We start from the raw sequence: 25134 nt of genomic DNA, 5'->3' as shown, positions 1-25134 counted from the left end.
CGATTTACATTTAATTGATAATTGTCAAGTTCTTCATAATTTATACTAAACTTCAGCGGCGAAAACTACTTGTCGTTACATGTGTTTTTCCTCATCGTGTGAAAACATAGTTCCTATAGATGATTTTTCAAAATTAAATCAAATTTTTTAAGATACCACTGTTTTGTGTACGAGATTTCGGTACTAAAGGGATAAAGGAGGACTTTTAATGTTTGAAATGGCCTTGTATTCCATAAATAGCATCATTTTGCCTCTTTGAATTTTAAAGGAGTTTTCTAAATAAGATATACTATATAGATTATGGAAATGTTAAAACTCCAGAGCCAAATGGAAACCATTACGCATGTTTCAGTTAATGTTTCAACGCTTGGCTTAAATTTAAATTAACATATGGGCTTTAAGTATTTTCTCTGTTAGCTATTCTTTTAGGAGAACAATAAATATTTGCTTTTTAATACACTTTTCTTGGCAAACAACGTGTGTCGGACATAAAGTTAGCAAAAAGTTCAGGTACTTGATATTTTTTGGTTTCTTCAGTGTAATAGAACATGCTATGAACATCTCAAATACTGAAATGAATATGATATCATCTGAAAGGCAACAAAAAAAGGTTAAAATGACTTAAAGATTTATATGCTAAAGCAAATTGTGAGTCTTACACAAAAGTCAGCCACACAAGTTTGTTGGTTAATCTCTGTGTAGAGAAGGCTAGACATTGCTGATGAGCTCAATTTTATAAAACAGCAAGTTTAAAGGATATGACTATTTAACTTTTAAGAAGACCAACAATCTTCTATGTCCATTGTGATGCACCAAATATACTTGGGTTTTTCGCTTACTTTCATAAAAACTTAATATTTTAAAAAATTGGCTTCATACACTTTGGATTATTGTCAAACAAATAACCAATTTAAATTATGTCTTTTAATTTAGGTTTTCAAAATCATTACATTGATATCTTTCAAATATTAATAGGAGGAGTACCAAGAAGCAATACTTTAAATTTCAAAATAATCTATACTTCTAAGAGAATAGATTTCTTTTAATATGAGAGAATGGAATATATTCTGATCGAGTTTATTTCATGCCAGCAGCACTTATTTTCCCCTAAGATTTAGAGTCGGTTTAAGCAAGATTCTTGTAGGAAAAAAAAAAAAAAGGTCTCTTATTTTCTTTTTATCAAAGTTGAGTTTCCTCCCGAGAGTCTTGACCTGTGGTATTGCAGATGCTGTTTTTTCGACTGGGTTCACTGTTTGGAAGGTATGCCAGCGGATCTGGTCGGATTAAGTATCTAATAAAAGAAAACAAAGCAAATAACTGTAATAGTAAATAAAGGCAAAACTAATTCACACTTACAGTTTAGACTCCTGCTTCAAATGTATTCAGTTTTTAGGTGATCTAAACCATGTCTAGATACAGCACTGGAAGCAGGACTCACTTTTTAATTGACCTAAAATATTTTGCAGGACTTGTATTATTTCTATACCTAAGATTATGATGATAAATACTAATGAATCAAGAATTATTTTTTTTAGTTATAATCCATTTCACCATCTTCATCTTATCAAAATTTTATGTTTTATTTTAGTATTTTATTGATTTATCATCCCTTTCTTTGGCTATTTTTCTAAGAAGCAGACCTAAATCTTAGCCATGATTCTTCTATTACTTAACTGCTCTTAGTCTTACTTTTATAATTCATAAATAAATTTGATCTAAATAATTTCTTTAGTCCTTTATTTAAATACTTCAGGATTCTAAAAAAAGTCATGATTTAATACATGCTCTGAAGAATACTGTGCAGAGATAACCTTTTAATTATCTGGAAATTAATCTAAAATTCAGGTTATGCTATGGTGAGCACTTATACAAAATAAAAAATAATTCTTAATTTATTCAACTAGTAAATAGGAAAGTGTTCATCTGCCAAACTCATACATTTAAATAATGTTATAATTTGTTTTAAGAGAGATGTTTTACTTCAGATCTCAAATAACGAGCTTCCATTTCTTGAGCACTTCTGGAATACTGCATTAGGAACTGGAAATACAAAAGGTCGCAAACCCCAACGCCTGTCCTGCAGAAGATTCATTGAGTTTAATTTATAAAGCAGATAAACACAAGAAAAATAAATTCCAAACATCACAGAAAGAGAAAAAAGAAGCGACAGAGAGAATTAGGGAACACTATTCAGAAGGTTGAGTTGAACTTTGTCTCTAGGTTTGCTCCTGATCTCTTCCGAAAGTGAGCTTGATTTCAGGAAAATGGTTAAACCAGGAAATAGTGGAAGGTAAATTCAGGAAGAAGCATAGAAAACAGCTAGCAGAGGACTTTAAGTTTCAGGATAAAGTAGTTTCAAACTCTGTCCCAAAGGCAGTAGGAAGCCACTGAGAGTTTTCAGGGAGAGAAGGAAAGTAAATCCGGGCAATGCAGCACTCAAAGAAAGTCTTGTTTCAGATGCAAATGAAATTAGTAATTCATAGTTTTATAATAATTTGGAAGGTACAAAAAATGAACAGAAAACCTAATTTGAAGAGATTAGTCTAATAGAGGATTGTACGTTTCCTCTTAAAAACTGAAGAAAAATATTCAGAAAACATGTTCCTTAATGAATATGAGAAAAGGCAATTTAAAACACAATAGTCTATTTTCTCCAATCAAATAAAAGTTGAAATTAATGTCCTTGAATCTATTAACTGGATATTGTTCTCCATGCACACTGCTTTATAATTATTTTAAATATCACTAGCATTGTAGATTGATGAAGACAACTAATAGTGCACATTAAACTCTTTTTTTTTTAATTTGGTAAATTGAACACATTACAAATTGTAAATTAAAGATGTAAAACGTTGTTTTGATACATTTATATATTTTAATACGATCGCCATTGATGCCATATTCATCACATTACATCATTATAGTGCATCATTATTAACCGTATTCATTATACTCTACATTAGATCTTTATGGCTTATTTATTTCTTGTTATAAGTTTGAATCCTTAAACACCATCAATCTCATCCTTCTACTTCCCCATCTCCTAGTAACAACCTGTTTTAGTATGGGTTTGACTTGTTTCTAGATTCCCCATATAAGTGATATCATGTAGTACTTGTCCTTCTCTCACATCTCGCTTTTATAATGTGCTAAAGGTCCATCTATGTGTTGCAAATGACAGGATATCCTCCTCCCTCATAGCTAAATAATACCCACATCTTTCTTATCCATTCACCCATTGATGGGCATTTGGGTTGTTTCTATATCTTGGCTGTTGTGAATGATGCTGCAATATACATGGGTGTGCATATGTCTCATCAAAATCCAGTTTTCATTTCCTTTAGATAACATATCCCAAAGTGGCATTGCGATGGTATGCGATTGGTATGGTAAATCTATTTTTAATTTTTGAGGAATTTTCATATTGTTTTCCATAGTGGTTGGACTGATTTAAATTCTTAACAACAGTGTATATAAGGGTTCCCTTTTTACAATATCCTCACCAGCACAGGTTGTCTCTTGTCTTCTTGATGATAGCCATTCCAACAGGTGTGAGGTGATATCTCACTGTGGTTTTATTTGCATTTCCCTGATGATTAGTGATGTTGAACGTCTTTCCATGGCATTGGCCATTTTCGTGTCCTCTTTGCAAAATATTTAGTTCGGACTCATTTTTTAGTCTGATTGTTTGGCGTTTTTAAAATAAGTTTTAGCTCTTTATGTATATTGGATATTAACCCCTTATCTGAGTTACGATTTGCAAGAATTTTCTCCCATTCTGTAGGCTGTTTCATTTTGTTGATGTTTCTTTTGTTGTGCAGAAGCTTTTGAGTTTGATGTAGCCCAATTGTTGATTTTTACTTTCATTGTTTGTGCTTTTGGCATTATGACCAAAATATCATTGCCAAGACCAATATCAATGAGTTTCTTCCTTGTTTTCTTCTAGAAGTCTTATGATATCAGGTCTTATATTTAAGTCTTTAATCCATTTTGGGTGTTTTGTTTGTTTGTTTGTTTAGTGGTGAGACAGAAGTCTAATTTCATTGTTCTACATGTGCTTCTCCAGTGTCTCCCACATCATTTTTTTGAAGAGACTTTCCTTCCTCCATTGTATTCCTAGCTTTTCTGTCAAATATTAGTTGACCATAAATACAGGGATTTAATTTTGGGCTCTCTATTATGTTCCATTGACCTATAGGTTTATTTCTGTGCCAGTACCATACCGTTTATATTACTATGGCTTTGTAGTATAGTTTGAAATCAGGAAGTGTGATACTTCTGACTTTGTTCTTTTTTTCTCAGGATTGTTTTGGCTATTCAGGATCCTTTGTGGTTCCACATGAATTCTGGGATTGTTTCTTCTAATTCTGTGAAGAATACCTTTGATATTTTGATAGAGATTTTGTAGGGTCTGTATATGGCTTTGGGTAGTGTGACCATTTTACCAACATTTATCTTTTCAATCCATGAACACAAGAGGTCTTTACATATCTTTGTATCTTCTTTGAGCTCTTTCAGCAAAGTTCTGTAGCTTTTTTTTAAGTTTATTTAATTATTTTGAGGGGAGAGAGGGGCAGAAAGAGAGGGAGAGAGAGAGAGAGAGAGAGAGAGAGAGAGAGAGAATCCCAAGCAGGCTCCACACTGTCAGCATGTATCCCAACGTGGGGCTCCGACCCATGAACTGTGAGATCATGATCTGAATCAAAATCAAGAGATGGACACTTAACTGACTGAGCCACCCAGGTGCCCCAAATTTTTGTAGTTTTTTTTTCACCTTATTAAAACACTGAGTTTATTTCACATATACATTTTTGTCTCCCTATCATTTCCATTTGTCTGAACACTACTACTACTATGTCCTATCATAACATTCCATACATAAAAACCAAGCAAAGGGTGGAGTGCCATCTTTAAAAACTAAACAGGCACTTTGGACAACACGTTCTTGGCAACGGAACCTGGACAGTGTTCATCAGACATTCTCACTCTGCTTTATAAAAAGGACAGCCAGATATCAACTGGTACAGAAGTGAAATAAGGTGGAAAGTTTTAACACACTGTTTAAACTACTTTCATAAAGAGTCTTCCTCCACTGCTAGATTTCTTGAATAGCCTCTTGGCTAGTCATCGGGAAGCAATTCTTCACATAATTGATGAACTTGGCTTCCACTTTGGGAAGAGAACCACCTTTTTCTATATTTGCTTGCATTTTTGCTTTAATGTCTTCTACAGAACTAGGTTCTTTTGGTGTTTTGGGAGTCTTTTCCTGTTTTTTGAAAGATTCTTGACCTTTTGATCTTGGTGTTGATGGTTTTGAGTCTTTTCCATTCTGGTTTGATTTTTGTGCACTTTTGGCTGCAGTATCTCCTATAGATTTCTTTACTGGAGACTTTTCTTCAGACTTGTCATCATCAAAATCATCATCATCCTCGTCATCATCTTTATCGGCACCAGGTTTCATTTTTTTTCCGTGGAACCTTGCTAACACTTCCAAGGGGCAGAACACTTTCCAGATATACTAAGGACCTTCACATCCTCTTCCTCTTCATCTTCTGACTCTGCATCTTCCTCCACAGTTATTGAGTGCTGTCCACTAATATGCACAGGCCCTGAACCACATTTCAACTGTAAGACCACAGGTAGTGTTATTTCAAAGTCCCCAAGGGAAACCATTGGCTCTTCACACATTTTCAAAGTTGCCAGTGTGATTTTGATTGGACTGCCTTCGTAATGCAATGCCTCTGCTTCAACAATGTGCAATTCATCCTTTGCACAAGTCCCTAAACTGACCGATCTTAAAGATAACTAGTGTTCGTTTTCATCATTATCCACCTTAGACTGATAATCTTTGTCAGCCTTTAGTTCACAACCAAAAAGTTCTGGGGCCTCAGAAGGCTCACGTCCATGTCCATCGAATCTTCCATGTGGTGGTGACATGCACTTAGGTGAGAGAGAAGATGGGCAGAGAGAAACGACTATTGTTCCACAAAACAGCCACATAAGATGAATCACACCAGGGACAAAGTTTTGTAGTTTTTATGTACAGATCTTTCACTCCTTTTGTAAATTTATTCCTAAGTATTTTATTGTTTTTGATGCTACTGTGAATAGGATAGTTGTATTTCTTTTTTTGATGCTGCATCATTAGTTTAAAGAAATGCCACTGATTTCTGTAAGTTGATTTTATAATGTCTCACATTACTTAAATCATTAATTCCAACAGGTTTTTGATCGACTCTTTGGAATTTTCTTTATATAAGATCATATCTTCAGCAAATGGTGACAATTTTATTTCTTCCTCCTGATTTGGACGTCTTTTATTTCTTTGTCTTACCTAAATACTCTAGGTAAGACTTCCAATACTATATTGAATAGAAATATTAAGAGTGGGCAACCTTGGCAACCTGATCAGAGAAAACTTTTTCAGTTTTTCTTATTTATATGTTAACAATGAGTTTATTGTATATGGCTTTATTATATTGAGATACATTCCTTATATACCCAATCTGTTAAGGGTTATTATCATGAAAGGGTGTTATATTTTGTCAAGTTCCTTTTCTGCATCTATTGAGATGATCATGTGATATTTATCTTTCATTTTATTAATATGATGAATTATATTTATTGATTTGCATATATTGAACCATCTTGGCATCCTGAGGATAAATCCCACTAGGTCATGGTGCATAATCTTTACAATATGTTCTTGAATTTGGTTTACATCTATATTCATCAGGGATATTCATCTATAGTTTTCCTTTCAAACCCTTACCTGGTTTTGGTATCCAGGTAACACAGCTTCATAGAATAAGTTTGGAAGTGTTCCCTCTCCCTTGATATTTGGAAGAGTTTGAGGAGGATTAGTATTAATTCTTCATTAAGTATTCGGTGGAATTCACCATTAAAGCCATCTGCCTGTGGAGTTTTCTGTATTACAATTTTTTTTTTTTATTGACTCAATCTCTTAAGTCATTATTGGTCTGTTCAGATTTTCTATTTCTTCTTCATTCAGTCATTCAGTCTTGGTAGGTTGTATGTTTCTAGAAATGTATCTATTTTATACATAACTATTCAGGTTATGTAATTTGGGGGCATATAATTGTTCATAGTGGTCTCTCGGTATTTCTGTAGTATCGGTTGTAGTGTCCTCTTTCATTTATAATTTTATTTGTCTTCTCTTTCTTAGTTGGTCTACTTACAAGTGTGTCAATTTTATCTTTAAAAAAACAGCTTTTAGTTTCATTGATACTTTCTATTATTTTTCTAGTCTCCATTTCATTTATTTTTCTATCTGACTTAATTTCTCTCCATCTGCTACATCTGGGCATAATTTCTTCTTTTTCTAGTTCCTTGAGGTGTAGAGTTACGTTGTTTATTTGAGATCTTTCTAATTCTTAATTAAGATATTTGTAAGTTCTTAATATATGCATTTACTGCTATAAACTTTCTTCTTAGAACTGCTTTTGCTGCACAAATCTTGATATTTTGTATTTTCATTTTCATTTATTTCAAGAACATTAAGCTGCTTAATACCAATCACTTAGTTACTTATTGTTCTTTGAGCCAAATTAATGTTGCCCCTTTATTTAAATTAAACGTTTGAAAGCATTTTTTTAGAAAAACAAAAAGTATAATTCATTATCCCCTAAATTCATTGAAATAGCTGCAAAAGTTGCTTTCCCTTATTATTATCACTACTAAACCTATGAATCTAATAAAATAAATTTCTTAAACATGTTTTTATTTAATACTTGTCACAGTAGGCATTTTTTCATGGCATTTATCATTGCTCCAGTTATAGTAAAACAATTATTTTAAAGGCCACAAATACAGATCATTGAAAAAAAGGTGTCTTCCCTATAGCAGTCAAACTGATGTTTTAGCTTAAATAAATAAAAAATAATAGTATCAATAAGGCAGAAAATGTCATGTTTATTTTACCTGTAAAATACATATTGTAACATACATATTTTATTTCTAAGTTTTAATTTGGGGAGAATTATTTTAAATTATAAATGTATGTTCAATGAAAGGACATGTTTATAGACTCAAAAGATGAACAAAATCTCCCCATTCATTCAAAATAGTCATGGGAAATAATTATTTTAAGTTCAAAAACCTATAATTTGTTATGAAATATGAATAAGGTAAGCATAACTTCTTAAAAACACTATATCATCAACATAATTACAACTAATTTGAAAAAGAGGCATAAAAAGATTGGGATTACAATTAGCAGATAAAAAATTAATAAAAATTAATAAAACAATAAAAATTGACAATTAATAGCAATATGGGCTTAAAGGAAGAAAGACATATATAAATATGGACACAAGAAAAAGAAAGCAGTTTTGTTTTATTATAGTAATATACCAGATAAAGTCTCCAGTATGTGCAGTTAAAAGCAGATGCATCATAAATAAGATATTTTCATGCCACTTAAAGTCCTCCATAAATTCAGTATCACCACTGGACATGATTTTTGACAGCTGCTTTAAGAACTCTAACAGGTGAAATTATCATTCATCTCATTCCCCAAAGCTCCTATATTCTAACCAGTATCATCAAATGACAAAACAAAGCATTATACTAATTAGTTGTATATGAGGTGCATTATAAGCTGTTTTCACACTGATTTGGGATCAAAGTTACTCCTGCTGATGTATTTTCCTAAGAAGTTTTTGAAACACACTTATGTATCTACCCTAAAATCATTATCTTTTTAGCTTTGCTCATCTGGAAGATGAAAAATAAATATTTTCTACATAGAACTAGCTTCCTTTCAAAGCTCCAGTACTCTATTTCTTTACGCTTTCTAGACATTTCCATGTAGCACACTGAATGATGTATCTAAACTCTAGCTTGTCATCTATCTCTCTTGTTTTTTGGATGTTCATATCAGCTTTATTCATAATAGAAAACTAATCATTTCCTTTTTCTCCACAGACAACAATGGCCCCTTTCCTTCCTAGAAAATTGCTTCCCTTTTCTGACTTGCTTCAGTGAACGAGCATTCATTTATTTATTTTGCAATCAAATAGAATTGCCATGTTATACTCCTTTTCCAAGTCCCGTATCAATGAACAAGTCTTAGTCTTTGCCTCCATAAATGTATCTACGTAGAAACCTGCCTTTACTATCCATTATCCTAATGCTTCCAGAGATTCTTATCTCCTCACACCTGCCTAACAACAATTTAACTGGTTTCCTTATTTTCATGTCTATTTCAACCTTAAGCCATCCTGCTAATAAATTCTACTGCTGCTTGCAATGCTCTTAAAAAAAAAAAAAAAGTACCCTTTCCATCTCAGCAGAAATCTCTCACAAAACATATAAAGGTAGGCTTCTAAATCTTGGCACATTACTAGCTTTAGTTCTAAACCACTTGCAAGGATCCATTTCATGCTCTGCATCACAGAATGTTCTCAGTCCTCTTTGTCTCTGACTTTATTAATGATTTTCCTGATTATAGATACAAACACATCCTGTGGACCTAACACCCGCTGAGACTATTGGATCTTTGGTATTTGTATTAAGTCAGTAATGAAACCTGGAGTTAGCTACCTTACTTAGCTCAGCAGCTCTTGATCCAGCTCAGCCTCAGGACCTTGGATCTCAAGGGCAGATGCACATTAGGAATTTCTCCCCTAGGCTGACACCATGAACTGTCAAAATGCCTTTCTAAAATCTTGCTACTTTCTTGTTCATATATTAAGCACTGTTCCTTGCCTATAAGGTTTAAACTGAGTTTAAACTCCATATTTTTCACCTAAAGTCCTTCCAGAGTCAGGTTTAATGTATGTTTCCAATATTAGGTTTAATTAACAACAGAGATGCTAATAATACAAAGTTTTTTTACTCTGGTCAAACTGGACTCTGTAGGGTTGCCAAATGAAGCATATTATGCAATCCCCATGTAGTGCATTTTCTCTATCCATTTCCCTGTTCTGGAATGTCCTGTGCTTTCCAACTACACAAATCTTATCTACCTTTCAAAGTCTAGTTCAAGTCCTTATATCCTCTGTAATCACTGTAATTCACAGTAAGTTTTCCTCTTTGAAATGAGAAAAACACTGTCACACTCAGTGGATGCTTAATTCATTAGTAACAAAGCCATAGTATATATTGCTATTAAATTTTTTATGTTTAAGTTGCAGTTTTGTTAAATAGAATGTAAGCACTTTGAAGTCAGGAAAAACATCTAATCTCTATTGCACTTTTAAGGAAACACTAATGCAATTGTACACGCATAATACAGAGTTTTTGATTAATCAAGTTACTACCATAGACCTTTTCTTAATAAGTCTTTTGACTTATATTACTCAGAGCTTTTGGAAACTCTAAGATATTGAGGAGATAGTGTGGGGTATATCAAGTTTCCCTCTAAGCTGTTCTCTTATTATTCCACATATTTTCTCTTATTTCTCCAAATATATAGGAGCTCACAGAATACAGAATTCTTCTGCTCTTTCCTTCTTTTATGCCTCTACATTCTACAATGTTTTTTTATAGTATAGAAAATACATAATACATAGAATACATAGAAATACATGAAATACATTTGTTTTTTGAACACAAAAATTAGGCTTGGAGTTTCTAAGCATTTATGACACAAGAAATAAGGGACTATAATGGTGAAAACAAAAATATAAAAATAAATAAATTAACTGGTTTTCTAAAAATAAATGCCTTATGTGAGATATGAGATCAACTTACACAACATCATTCAGCTCTAGCCTGGTATCTGGAGACGGGTTAATCAGGATGTAGGAGAGGGTACTTTGATGATCATTCATTTCATCTAGAAGATAAATAAATGCCAAGTTTGTTATACTACTGACAGAAAATTACAGGAATTACTGTAGAGCATCTAATCTTCAAACCATATAGCTGTCAACGAGAGCTTGCTATAGTTCTGCCCACAGCATGATTGTGTACATAACTTTGACTATTTTCAAATTACTGTCATTGGAAATATCTGACAGGTACTCATTTTTTGTTCCAACAGATGATAAAAATAAAGTATCTAATTCTGTTCAGAACGACTACAGTTATATTCTACCCTCTTTAAGCTATTACACTGAAAGTCTTTCTATTCAAGAAATAGTTAAACAAAATGTTTATTAGTTTATTATGTCTTACTCATTATAAAAACTAATTGTGGTTATAGGTAGCCATCCCAGATATGAACATTCATATGGGTAATTCTGTGAAAAATCATCTGATGACATTCTGTTTAGAAAACACAACAGAGGGGTGCCTGGGTGGCTCATTCAGTTAAGTGTTCATCCAACACTTGATTTTGGCTCAGGTTATGAACTCATGGTTCTTGAGACAGCGCACCATGTCAGGGGCTCTGCGATGACAATGCAGAGCCTGCTTGGGATTTTCTCTCTCCCTCTCTCTCTGCCCCTCTCCCCGCTCTCACGTTCTAAGTAAACAAATGAACATTAAAAAAAAAGAAAACACAATAGAAATGTATCTAAAAAGGTTGAAGGTTCTAAATATGTTTGACTTTGTTATAAGATATACCTGATATGTTTTTGCAAAATATAAAGATTCTTGTAGAATTAACTAAGTTTCAAGGAAAGTGTACTGCTAAATTATTTGTTTTTCTTCTAAAACAATATGTATTTTTAAAATAAAAGGCTACGTTCTTTCATTTTTTTTCAATTCACTCTGAAGACATTGTCAGCCTTCAAGTTTGGAGAGCTAACTTGCATTATATTGGGCACTTAAAAATAAAACAGCTTTGAGATCTCAATTTCTTAGCTGCCAAAGCTATGATAAGATGTAAATGTAAAGCCATGTGGACACATACTTCAGTAAACATCAATCCTCCCAAAGGTAGTATTTTTAGGCTGTGAGGATACTGCTCAAAATCCTTCTCTAAAGCCACAATATCTTTCTAGCCACTTCAGTTGCAGATAAGCTTGGTTCCTGAACAAAAGTACTAAGTTTTGCATTTTGATCCAAACTCTAAGAATGTATTTCATACCAATGGAGATATATCAATATTCAAATGCGTCAAGTAAAGGTCTTTTTTAGGTCAACATATTTGACTCTAATAATTTCCTGCACTGGAAAATATGTATCATTTTTTAAAAAATAATGTCTACCACTGTATTCCTCTAACTAGAAGCCTATCACTCTAATGAGCAAAATTTAATGATATTTTTGGTTATTATAGTTCAAGTTGATATGCAGATGTGCCCTACTTTTAAAGTCTATAAATGAACATCTTTATCTTACAAGGACAATAAACTGCAATGTAATCGAACTCACCATAAGTTTGCCAATAAAACCATTATAATAATAAAATCATAACATTTATATTTAAAAAAGAACATGTTTGGTTGCATGTCTCTGGGGTGGACACAAGTAATTGTATCCTGGCATAGGGATAGGATTGTCAGGCCAAATAGAGACTGCTTGGTGAAATCTGAATTTCAGATAAAAACTAATAATTTTTTGACACACACTGTGTCCCAAATATTATTTGTGATATATTTATGCTAAAACATCTATTTGTTACCTGAAATTCAAATTTAACTGGGAACCCTGTATTTTTTATTTGCCAAACCTGTCAATTATACCTACAGGTAGATGGCTAACTCAACCAGTTGGAGCTTGGAAATCCAATGAATATATGATGTTGAGCTTATTTCAAATTAGGTATAATTCCAATTCAAAACATCTTGTACTGGTAGGAGATGACAGAGATCCTTTTTCTATATAAAAAGCAATTTTGATTTATCTATGCTTTTTGAGAAACTTTCCTTTTGTCTGAATTTCCCCAGGTGCTATACAAAGGAACATACTGATAGTACATTCTGGAGACTGAAACATGATGCTCTACAATGTAACCAGCCTACCAGAAAATCTCCATCTTATTTGGTTATGTCTAACTCAATTTCTTATGTAAAACAGTGGCATTAATTAAATTTCTCATATAAACAATGAATATTATTGAACAATGGCATTAGAGGTAAAACAATTTTAACAAATAACTTCTCAGTCCATGTTAATCCCCAACCTCTCTCGTTGACTATTAAAATAATGTTGTACTCATTTAATACCTGGAATGAAGTCAAGATATATTGGTGACTTGGTTTGCCTGTTATAAGTGAAAAAACTGTGTAGATAGCTGAGAACTTTATAGCAATAGATACAACTATTGTGTTGATTTTTTTCTGCTCAAGTAGTCTTATTTATCATTTTGAAGATTTTCATTTTTCCATGCACTCCAGAAATCAAAGGAAATGTTTTGCTAATGTGCTCAATTCCATAATCCCATATGATTTATATCAAGACATGCATGGGTAACACAATCAGAGCTCATCATTCCTGGTTTCTTTCCTCATCCACCCCTTGCTGACTTCTCTTCAGTGTTAGGTTAAAAGAAGTTAAAAGAAGTTGCTGAGTTCAAAGCCACTCTCTCTTTCTCTTTCATGTCTGCCTTGCTGTAGAGTTAATTCTGGTCTGCTTTTTCTCTGTCACGCTGCTTTTTTGGGAAGTCCTGCAGTTCATTCTCCTTCCCTTTGTGACTCTGTGGTTAAGAATTAGGAAGCAAGGTTTTAAAAGCCTGTTGTGGCCACATATCAAAACCATATTCAATGGTCTAGTTTTTCAGCTGCAAGTCTGGAATTATTGTCTCTATTGGTCATTCCTTATATTTATTCTTTTGTTATTTCTGAATTCTGATGGGGAAACTGTGGTAGGTCTCCTAGATCTTTAAGATCCTATTATAATCATCCTCTTTGGTAGTGGCAAAGTCACAGTGGATTAAATAAGGCTCTTTACCAAAACTACAACAAATTTAGTGAATTAATAAATTTGCTTTTTAAAATGTTTCATGAACCAGAATCAATATTCCATGTCCTATCAGAAAAATATCTGCTAAGAAAATCTGTTGTGAGAACATTCAGCGTGTTCCTGATAACTAATATCTGACCCTGAGAAAATAAAAATCACTCTACATTTGCATCTTTTTATTGAAATTATTTCATCATTGATAAAATTATCATAAATGAAAAATTATCCTGCGAAAATTTAAAATAAATGTACTAGAATATTGAAAAATTTAAAAGATATTTTAAAATTTCCAGTAGTATTTACCAAGAAACTTAATTTGCTGTATTAATTAGCATATGCAATTATTCAGTCACAATCTTCATATAGCAAATATTCTGCTTAGAGTGTTTCAAGTAAATAGATCACATTAGAAAGGAAATGGATTTATACTCCTGTTGCTCTTACAAAATATTTCTTGTTAAAGTATTTTAAGAGTACTTTTAAATAAGGAGAACGAAATTTGATCAGAAAGAAATTGAAATCCTACATAATTTGTGTACGTTTCATTAAATATTTCCAAAAGCATATCCATTATGTGTTATATAATTAAAGAGACATTTTATTTATTTATTTATTTTTTATTATTTTTTTAATGTTTATTTTTGAGAGAGAGAGAGAGACAGAGTGAGAGACGGGGGGCGGGGGATGGAAGGGCTGAGAGAGAAGGAAACACAGAATCTGAAGCAGGTTCCAGGTTCTCAGCTGTCAGCATAGAGCCCAATGCGGGCTGGAACTCCCCAACTGCAAGATCATGACCTGAGCCAAATTCAGACACTTAACAGACTGAGCCACCCAGGCTCCCCTAAAGAGACATTTTAAATCAAGAGACTCAGTTAAGAACAGAGATTCTAAAACCAGAGTGCCTCTGTTGAAATCCAGCTTTCTCGGACCACCTGGGTGGCTCAGTCTGTTGAGCATCTGACTTGGGCTCAAGGTCATGATCTCATAGCTCATGAGTTCAAGCCCTGTGTTGGGCTCTGTGCTGACAGCTCTGAGCCTGGAGCCTGCTTCAGATTCTGTGTCTCCCTCTCTCTCTCTTGCTCCTCCCCTGCTTGTGTGCTCTGTCTCTCAAAATAAATAAAAATTAAAAAGAGAAAGACAGAAATCCAGTTTTCTCAATTACTCATGCTAAGGCCTCCTTAGGCAAATTACTTAATTTCTTCTAATCTTTTGTGCTCGATTTCCTCACCTGTAAAAGGGAGGTGAACAATAGTATTATCTCATAGGTTAATGTTAGAATTAAATTATAAATGAATAACTAATATAATGTAAAATTAATATATTAATATAAATGTTTAGTTCTTAGAATCAGTGTCTGATTTATATTAAGTGCTACATAAAGGTTTCCTATTATTATTGTGCAGGCAAAATCATTTCATAACCTATAAATAATAACTGTATAGATATTGCAGTATGAAGGTGTTAGCATACAAAGACAGGGGGGAAAAAGTGTCCAAAGAGAACAGCAATGGGAAAGACTGAGATGGTTGAGTTTAAATTGCAGAAAACAGGCCCTGGATTGAAGTGAGCAAGAAGGAGATTAACTGGGGTCAATGTTGAAAAGTCAAGCTAGGACCAGATCCCGTAGGGCTTTATAGATGTTCATCAGAAGCTCGAATTTTATTCTAAAAGCAATGGGAAACCAAGAAGGGCTATTAGGGTGGAAGATTTAGTGGTATGATCTAATTTCCTATTGACTATATTATGTTCCTTGGCTGCTTGTGGGAAATGGATGTTAGGGCCTCAAGTCTGGTCTCAAGATGAGTAGATACACAGTGCAGAAGCCCAGGTGAAAGATGATGGTATCCTGGGAGCAATGGAAATGAAGGAAATTTGAAAGAAGGGAGGAAAAGATAGCTAGCGAGCCTGAAAGAGTGGGGATAGCGAGCCTGAAAAAGTGGGGATAGAGTAGGGGTAGGAAACATGGGAGGCATAAGGGAGGGAAGGAGAGACTGAGATGGTCTTAGATGGGAGAGATATAACAGCATATATGGATGCTGATGAAAAAAGCAAAGACAAAGAAATTGATGTATCAGAGTGAGGGTATGTTTTTCTTCAGTCACTGCAAGAAACCTCATTGAGGAAAATACTCTCAGTTGCACAGTGCTTATTTCTTCTACATAGTCCAATAATCCAAATAATCAGTAGTAGCATAACCCAGTGATGATTTCATTTTTCCCACCTCTAAACTTCTAAACATATTATGTGTTATTCAACTATAAAACTGGCGAGTTTTATAATGCTGACTTAATTTGCTCATCTGTTTTAGTTTAATACCAAGCTATGCTTATGAGTACAACTCTTTTGTCAAATTTACTGAACTTACCAGTCTAAGGGGAAAAAAAGGTTAGAGATAAGGATAAAAGAATCTTTCTGTTTAATTACCTCTATTTTAAGCAATTTTTATTACCTTCCAATAATTTAGAACTATTTTATGATACATAAGATAAAAATCAGGACTTTTGTAACCTCCCTTCATATAAACCACTAAGAAATGAAGATTAGATGAAATAATTAGTAAAATAAACAGCATGATCTAAAGCCAAGTTTCAGAAATTGTTCAGTTCCAACTCTGCCATGAGCCACTCCATCACTTACTAGCTTCAGACACAAAACTAATTACTTTAGGCTCCATTTTCCTTTTAAAATACAGTATGCAATGTTTCCTAACCTTTTAAAATCTATTATCTTTTATAAATATTAAAAGACCAAAACACAAAACCCTATTTTATCATTATTTTTGAAATTGATAGAGTATTCAAAAACAAAAATAACGGAAGTAAAAGTGAATAATACTTGTAAGAACATATTTTCTCAGTGGTGTAAAGTCCAGTTTTGTTTTGTTAAAATGCTTTCTCCACTGCATGTGCCCTTCTCCCACCCCCACCAAGTACTGAGTAATTCAGAGTAATTTTGTGTCCCTGGTGAATGGGAGCTGCTCAATAAATGCTCGTTTCTTTCAAAATACTCTGACGGCAGATATTTTATATTAAGTGATGTGAGTCAAAATGATACAGGTTGTCTGCAAAGTCAGGAGTATAGGTACACTTATTTTTAAGTAGAACATTAATTACATTTTCAAATGTGTTAGGTATGTTTTCAGGTGAAGTACTTCTAAATTTAAAACTATGACTCTAGTTGATAGTCTTAAAAAGTAGAATAAATATGCCACAGAAAATCTAAAAGATTTTGGAAAGACTATATATTTTTTCTTCATTTTAACAATTGACCACACTGCTTTAAATTTAAAGATACTTCACCTGAAACAATATCTGAGGCTGAAGAAAATGTATTGAACATAATATCTGCACAACCTAAAAATAACGTTTCCAATTTTGCAGCTGTCCTGTATTATTTCCATATGACTTATAGGAGGCACTTTTGTGATAGTTGATAATCATAATTTGTCATACATGTATTATTTTGTTCTTCAATTTAGTCGTTTAATAATGTTAACTGGTTATGATTAGACCAGTTACAATTCTAAATCAGAGGACAGAGCAATGAAAAGATAGGCCAAGTCCTTTCCTTCATAGACCTTTTTAGCAATTTTCTGAGAAGCAGTATAGTATGTAAATACAGTCTTCAGAATAGAGGTCACGCATCTGTAGTTATAGGTTTACTTGTAACACTAAATTTACTGTAAACTTCTTATATGATTTTAAACATTCTTTAAGTTATCTTAGGATAATCACTGCTGTTCTTTTATCTCATACACTTGCTGTTAAACAAAAAATGAAATTCACTAATTCCAAGTGCACGAGGAGTCTAGACAAATACATACAGTAATGCAAGCTCTACCATAATTATGATAGAGAACATTTCCATAATGCCAAAAAGCTCCCTCCTGCCCTTTGCTGTCGGTTGTTCCTCTCACTCCCCCAACCCTTAGCAATCACTTATTTCTAAAAACAATCACTTTTCTAGAAGTCTGCAGTGTGTTTCTGCATGGCTTTTCCCCTCTTTGCATAACGTTTGCATAATGCATGGTATGGTATGGATCTACTTTAATATTTATATAGCCACTCAATTTTTTTTGGATTTATCATTGCAAGAAATATATTTTTTTATGCTTTTACTTTTAACCTATTTGTTTCTTTAAATTTTAGGTGCATTTCTTAGACAATACAGAGTTGGACCCTGCCTTTTTTTATCTAATCTGATGACTTCTGCTTTTTAACTGAAATGTTTAGTTCATTTATATTTAATATAAATATCAATATAATTAGATTTAATTTACCTTCTTCCTAGTTGTGTTTTTAAGATTTTAAAAATTTCTTCTTATAATCATTCCAATTCATTTGCATTATTGGTTGTTAGTTACATCTCTTTGATTTCATTATTTTTATTTTCTCCTGGTCATAGTTTGGCAAATGTTTTCCTGTAAAGGGCTAGATAGTAAATATTTCAGGCTTTTCAGGCTATACGATCTCTGTTTTATTTATTAAACTTTTTACACTGTAAAGTAAAAGTAGTCATAGATAATATACAAACAAGCAAGGATGGTTGTTTTTTTCTTTCTTTTTCTTTTTTCTTTTCTCTTTTTCTTTCTTTCTTTTTTCTTTTCTTTTTTTTTAACAAACACTGGTGTACTGTACTTTGCTGTTTCTTTCTCTAGGGTTTACAATGTACAGCTTTAACTTCTCAGTAGCTATGCTTAAATAACATACCACTTCATATGTAGTATAACAATCTGACTACGTTATATTTCTCCCTTCCTATTATCTGAGTTATTATTGCCATACATGTTTGCTTGTATATAATCTATAAACCTTAAAATGTTTGTTATAAATAGTACATTGTCCTTACACAAAATTTATGAGGTAAAACATATATTTCATATTTTCCCATAGTTACCATTTATTTTTATCTTTCTTTTAAAAAAAAGTTTATTTTTTTAGTAATCTCTATGCCCAATATGGGGCTTGAACCTACGACCCTACAACCCCAAGATCAAGAGGCACATTTTCTTCTGACTGAGCCAGCCAGGCACTCCTACCATTTCTTTTTAGATCTAAATTTTCACCTGGCATCAATTCTCTTCTGTCTTAAGAACTTCCTTTAACATTTATTTTCATTGTGAAGATCTGTTGTTGACAAAGTCTCTCAGCTTTTGTTTGTCTACAGTAGTCTTTATTTGCTTTTATTTTACAAATATATTTTTACTGTATTTAAAGTTTTAGGTACACTATTTTTTTTTCAGTACTCCAGTGATGTTTCTCTATTGTGTCTTGGCTTGCAAAGTTTCTGTCAAGAAGTCTGCTGTCATCCTTGTACAGTTGACCCTTGAACAATGCAAGAGTTAGGGTTGCAAGCCCCCTATGTAGTAGAAAATCTGCTTGTAACCTATGACTGCCCCCAAACTTCACTACTGATAACCTACTATTGACTAAAAGCCTAACCAATAAATAAAGGCACTTAACACATGTGTATGTTATAGGTATTATATACTGTACTCTTGAAATAAAGTAAGCTAGAGAAAAAATGTTTTGAAGAAAATCATAAGAAAAATAAATTTACAGTACTGTATGTGTATACTGAACACAATATATGTATAAGTAGACCTGCACAGTTCAAACCTGTGTTGTTCAAGATTCAAGTGTATTTGTTCTTCATTTATAAAATGTCTTTTTCCTCAGGCTCCTTTTGAAGTCTTCTATCATTGGCTTTCAGCAATTTTGTACACCGTGTCTTGGCATTATTGTATTTGTTATACTGCTCAAGCTTCATTGAACTTCAGATCTTGAATAGTTTTCATCAACTTTGGAAAAATTTTGGTCATTATTTCTTCAAATATCCATTCCCTTCTTTCCTTCTGAGACACCAATTACATGACTACACGATACTGTTGCACCATAAGTAACATTCTATTTTTTCAAGGTTTCTCTCTCTCTCTCTCTCTCTCTCTCTCTAGTCTGCATTTTGGATAGTCTATTGCTTTGGCTTTATGTTCATTGATATTTTCCTCTGCAATATTCTGATGTTAATGCCACTCAGCATACATCTCATTTTTAATACTGCATCATAAATTCTGACCTCTAGGAAATTCAGTATGGTCTCTTTTAATCTTCAGTTTCTTTCCTTATCATACTTCTGTTTTCCTCTACAATGTTGAACATATAAACGATACTGTAAAAACTACTTTAGTATTTATGCTTTTCTGGATCTGTTTCTGTTGACTGATTTTTCTACTGGAAAAGGTCATATAAATGCATATATATTTTATTTTGGGTCCATCTCCATCTCTTGGGTCCATCTGATTCTCTTTTTTCAGGAAACGGAGTTATGATTTCTTTTGTTCAAGTGTCTGCACGCTATTGATTTATATTTTTTCTAGTTATTTAAATTGACAGCATAAATGGTCATCATAATTGGAAGTTTCTTTTTGTTGTTTTAATGCTTTCAGGTGGCCATTCTTTGCTCTGTCAATAATATGCTGAGTAAAAAGTTCATTCAACCGACTGTTTTTCTTAATGGTAAAAAATATTTCGTTTATTCAAATTGGCCACTAGTCATATTGGCCACATTTTTCTTACACACACATAAAACACAGCATTTGAATTTCTAGTCATAATGATAAAATATATGTATACTTAAGTGCAATTAAGTTGACTGCAGTGTTAAATTATGTAAAAATATTGATATTATTGAAAAATTAATGTCCTGAGAAGGACATGTTATAACTCCATGAAGAAAAACTGTATAGTTTCAATTTAGGGATATATGAAAAGTTCATTGCTCAAATATTTTCATTTACCAGAAATCATTATCACCTCATCAATTATGCCCTTTGAAAGCTTCATTACTTTACTATTAAGAAAAGCATTGAGTTTGATATTTTTTTATTAATATTCTGTATGTACAATGAGATTAACATAAAACAAGCACATCTATGTATTCTTCTATTTCTGACTGACTCTTCATGAGAATGAATCAGTTCTGGAAATATAGAGTAACATAAAATCATCCATATTCTGGGAATCTATACCAGGAACATATTGACTGTACATATCAATATTATTGTATTCATTTGTATTAGAAAAAGTTAAATAATATATTTCAAAAACAATAAAAATTTAGTATCAATTTCTTTTGAAATACTAAAGTGTTGATGAAGTTGTTACAGTGACTTCAGATACTAACATTATTCCTCCTAAGTACTAAATGTTGCAAAACATTCCATAAGAAATATCTATCTATGGAGCTTTTTCCTTTCTTGGTAATTTTTTTAGGATAAATTTGTAAATAATTTTGTACTAAATTAGGTACCTGATTTTTGGATTAAGATTTTGGGAAATTTTTTGTTAAAAGCTTATATAAAAATGATCGTTGATTTATAAAAGAGTATGAGAAATTCATGATTGCTATTATTACTACTACTCTTCCTCTTAGTACTGCTCCTCCTCCTTCTACCACCACCTCGTCTATTGTAACTTGGGTGGGAATAATGATCCTTTTTTTATTAATTTTGCTTATTTCTTTCCCATAAGAAGGAGAATAATTAACAATTGAGTCTCTAAATTGGCTATTAAAACAATATTTTGTCTAATCTGTTCATTATTTTGGGCAATTATAAATTTACTTTAGAAGGAAACTAAGACTTTCTGGTAGATGTAATAAAAGCCAGTGTCTAACTAGTATTTATCTCTTTGTTACTGAAAAGAATTTCTTTTTTTTCCTCCCTTAGGGTTTCATCTTTTAGTAACAGTACGAAACTTACAACAATCCATGTCAAAACCGGCTAGCACCTGTAGGAGCAGTCACACTAGGAAGACTTGCTTGCCAATTTATACTTAATAGTGTGTGCCATTCTGTGGCTAATCATCAAGAATCTGTCAATAGTTGGAAAGAATAATTTTTTGTGAGTGTGAGAGCCATTCTAAATATATTGTTGAAGAATAAGGCTAGTTATGAACATAAAATTATAATTATTCATATTTGCTGTATAGTTTACAGATTATTTTTTTTGCACATACATTTTATTATTTTATACCACATCCCTTTAGGAAAGCTTTATTATCCTTGTTTGATGGTTAAAAAAACATGATTTTCAGGAAGATAGTAACTTGGCCTAAAAACACATAGCTAGCTAGTATACAATGCCATGAACCTTGAGGTGAAGTTTTAAAAATTATATTGAAATTTCCCCCCAAAATTCAATGGAAAGCAAGCAGAATTTGTGATTTTTCACTTCAGCTATTTTCCCAAAATATACAGGTCCTCAAATTCCATCTCCCAAATCCATAGGGTCAGATGTGTTCCAGAATTGAATTTTTAGATTTAGAAAATAATATTGGCCACATAATGTATACTATGTAACATCACATAAAATGTTACTCACCTTCCTGTCAAAATACTTACAAATTTACTGCATTTAAAACAAATATTTTGAAATATCTAAGCTCATTTCCAAATATCTAAGCTAAGCGTTCCAACTATGATCTTTTTCCTGTATTTCCAACTTCTTCACTAATGGCTCAATCTTAATAAACATGCTCCCATCTCCCTGATCTTCAAAACAGTCTCTCTTCCCTCACCACTTTCCCATGCAGTTAGCTCCGTATTCTCACCTTTCCTTCACAATGAAAATTCTTAAAAAATATCTACTGTGGCAGACAGATAGTTGTCTCTAAATAGTCTTTCTTCTTGTCTTCTTTAATGTTAGGTTTGGGCCATCAAAAATAAGACATATTCTTTTCCAATGGACATAATATAAATGGTGTGTGTAATTATTTGATAATATGTTTTAACTGAAAAGACCACTCTTTGTTCTCTGGTATCTCCTTCTTACCTGCTGGATGGAATGTGGACAAAAGAATCAGAGTTCCCACATTCATCTTTTACTGTAATATGATTTTGGCAATAGAAGCAATAGATGGTGGAACAATGAGACAGATTACATTTTCAATACCTTGGGGTCCCTAATATATTTATATCCACTATATTCAAATCCTTACCTCACATCGTTCCTCAAGCTACTCAAATTTGACTTGTACACATGCCACTTAACTGATACAACTTTCACCACGGTCCATCAATGACTTATCACTATACTCACCAATACTCTTTGGCATTCTTAATATTGCTTCCTATTTCTCTGCCCAATGCTTCCCAACATTTTTCACATCATAGAACACAAAAGAAATGATATTTGCACTCACATTGGGATAACAGACAAAATTGCTTATGGCTGGAAGTAACCAGCCTGAGGAGTGCCTCTAACCACCCCAGGTCCCACAGGGCTTTCTGAAAGTATAAAGGATCAGTGTCATGATAAACCATGTAATAAACTGATAGCATACTACTGTAATATGGCACATCTTTTGGGCAATTCAGTTATGACATTTCAGTCTCTTGGTTTTAAAAAATATTCCTTCCCTTAACATTTCTGAAAAATACAAGTTTTTTCCAAAGTTCTCTTACAGCCCTTCATCAGAGGTTATTTCACCTACTCCTATGACTTTAATTAAAATCCAAATGCTCTATCAGCATATACAGTCTCAAGTCTACAAAAGATCTCATTTCTTTTTCTGACACCCAATAGCAGAAATTCAGCTTCTTTTACAGCATCACCTACTGGAAGTCTTTTAGGCACTGAGTTAAACTTAGTTATCTTTACCCCAACATATTTGTCTTCTTTTTCTAAGCTCAGTGAATGTCACCACCATACACTTAATGTTCAAATAAGAACCCTCAGAAGTCATCTTTTGACTCTTCCATTTCCCTCTCCTTTATGTTTCATATCCAACAGGTCAAAAGTAATCTATTCATTCTTTTAGAGCACGCCAGACCTAACTCAGAAAAAAAGCAGATTATAACTTGTGGTTAAATTAATCATCATGCATTTTTTTAAGTATGTAAAAATGTTTTTCAACTGTAAATCACCATAAAATACTGACAATATGTACAAAGAACATGTGGTATAGTGGAAACATAAATAGACATAGAGTCAAAAGTCTTAAAGTACTGACTTGAGTGTCTAGTAGGCTAGGAAATCATTTATATTTGAGACCCTGTTTTCTCACCTGTAAGCATTCCATTTGTTCACGCATTCAATGTGCAGTTACTGGGTTCCTATGTGTCAGGAAATGTGTAATATGTTGGGGATACAAAGATGAAAAGGTGAGTAAGACATTCCCTTTCTCTCAAGGAAGGAAGGCAAACATGCAAAATAATAACTGGTTCAAAGCATACATCCTCAATGGAGGCAATATTGCCTCTGAGGGTGCAAAATTTGTTTTTGTTTTTGTTTTTATTTTGTTTTGTTTTTTGAGGTGGGTAAAAAAACCACAACTTACTCCTTTTATGTATAAAACACAGATATACATACAGTACTTAAATAGATATATGGAAGATTTGTGGTATTAATTGAATGCCAGTTCTGAGCTAAGGACATTACTGATTATCCCATTTGTCCCTCACAAGACACTTATGAGATGGGTATTATTATTTCCATTTCACTGATTAAAAAAAATGGCTTGGAGGAGTTAAATAATCTGATAAATCTATTGGCTTCTAAAATATAAGTCTAATAAATGCAGAAGTCCTATCTCAACAGGTCATTAGTCTATTCCCAGTACAGACCAATAATATCTGTTGCATGGATGAATTATTATGAGTTAGGAACACATGGAGAAGTCTAGTAAGTCCATGATGTATTAAATCTCAAGTCCTATTTTCATAATCTTTATGCTGTTAAAGGTGTCCAACACATGGCTTTAGAAAGGATTGATGGATCTATGGATGGATAGATGGTTAAAATGGACAGAGAGAAGAAGAAATAAAAAGGAAAAGAAAGCAAAAAAAAAAAAAAAAGAAGGTGGACAATATCCATTCTTCCTTTCTGTAAGAGTTAGTGTGAGAATTAAATTAACAAATTTATATAAAAAAAACACAACACAGATAATAACTAAATGCAAGGTACCTGATAGAAGTTTCATTAGCAAAAACATAATATGTTCCCTGATGATTCTCCCATGCAGCCAGTTCATGCATTTTTGTGTCTCTTAGAGTCAAACTGTTATCTGCCACACTGCTTACAGGACCAGCCTTGGGTTATAATGTTCATGAAACACAGCTGGAACTTGGATGAACAATCATTTACTAGAACTTTCCAAAAAAAGAAAGAGTAGCTGAATAATAACTAACAAAAGTACACACAAATATAGGACTATAGTTCTATACGAAATACAATCATACTTAGTGTCATCAAATTAGCAAAGAGCTATTCATATAAATTTTAAAAAGAAGATAAATTTTTCTTCTAATTTATTTCTTAAT

At 32.7% G+C, this 25134-nt stretch overlaps 1 protein-coding gene and 1 pseudogene across 3 annotated transcripts in view; both read right to left on the bottom strand.

The window, feature by feature from the left end:
- Positions 1 to 1061: 1061 nt before the first annotated feature.
- Positions 1062 to 25134, bottom strand: part of KCNT2 (potassium sodium-activated channel subfamily T member 2) — a 359890-nt gene continuing 335817 nt past the window's right edge. For all 3 annotated transcript variants that reach the window (XM_042925448.1, XM_042925450.1, XM_042925449.1), the window contains 2 exons: positions 10717 to 10801; positions 1062 to 1291 (listed from right to left, as the gene is read on the bottom strand). In XM_042925448.1, coding sequence (XP_042781382.1) covers positions 1180 to 1291; positions 10717 to 10801 — 197 coding nt within the window. In that variant the 3' untranslated portion in view covers positions 1062 to 1179. The remainder of the gene's footprint in view (positions 1292 to 10716; positions 10802 to 25134) is intronic.
- LOC122211911 lies at positions 5015 to 5924 on the bottom strand (annotated as a pseudogene).

This window comes from Panthera leo, chromosome F3 (genome assembly GCF_018350215.1).
Source record: "Panthera leo isolate Ple1 chromosome F3, P.leo_Ple1_pat1.1, whole genome shotgun sequence".
Taxonomy (NCBI): domain Eukaryota; kingdom Metazoa; phylum Chordata; class Mammalia; order Carnivora; family Felidae; genus Panthera; species Panthera leo.
This window is presented reverse-complemented; position numbering and strand designations above follow the sequence as displayed.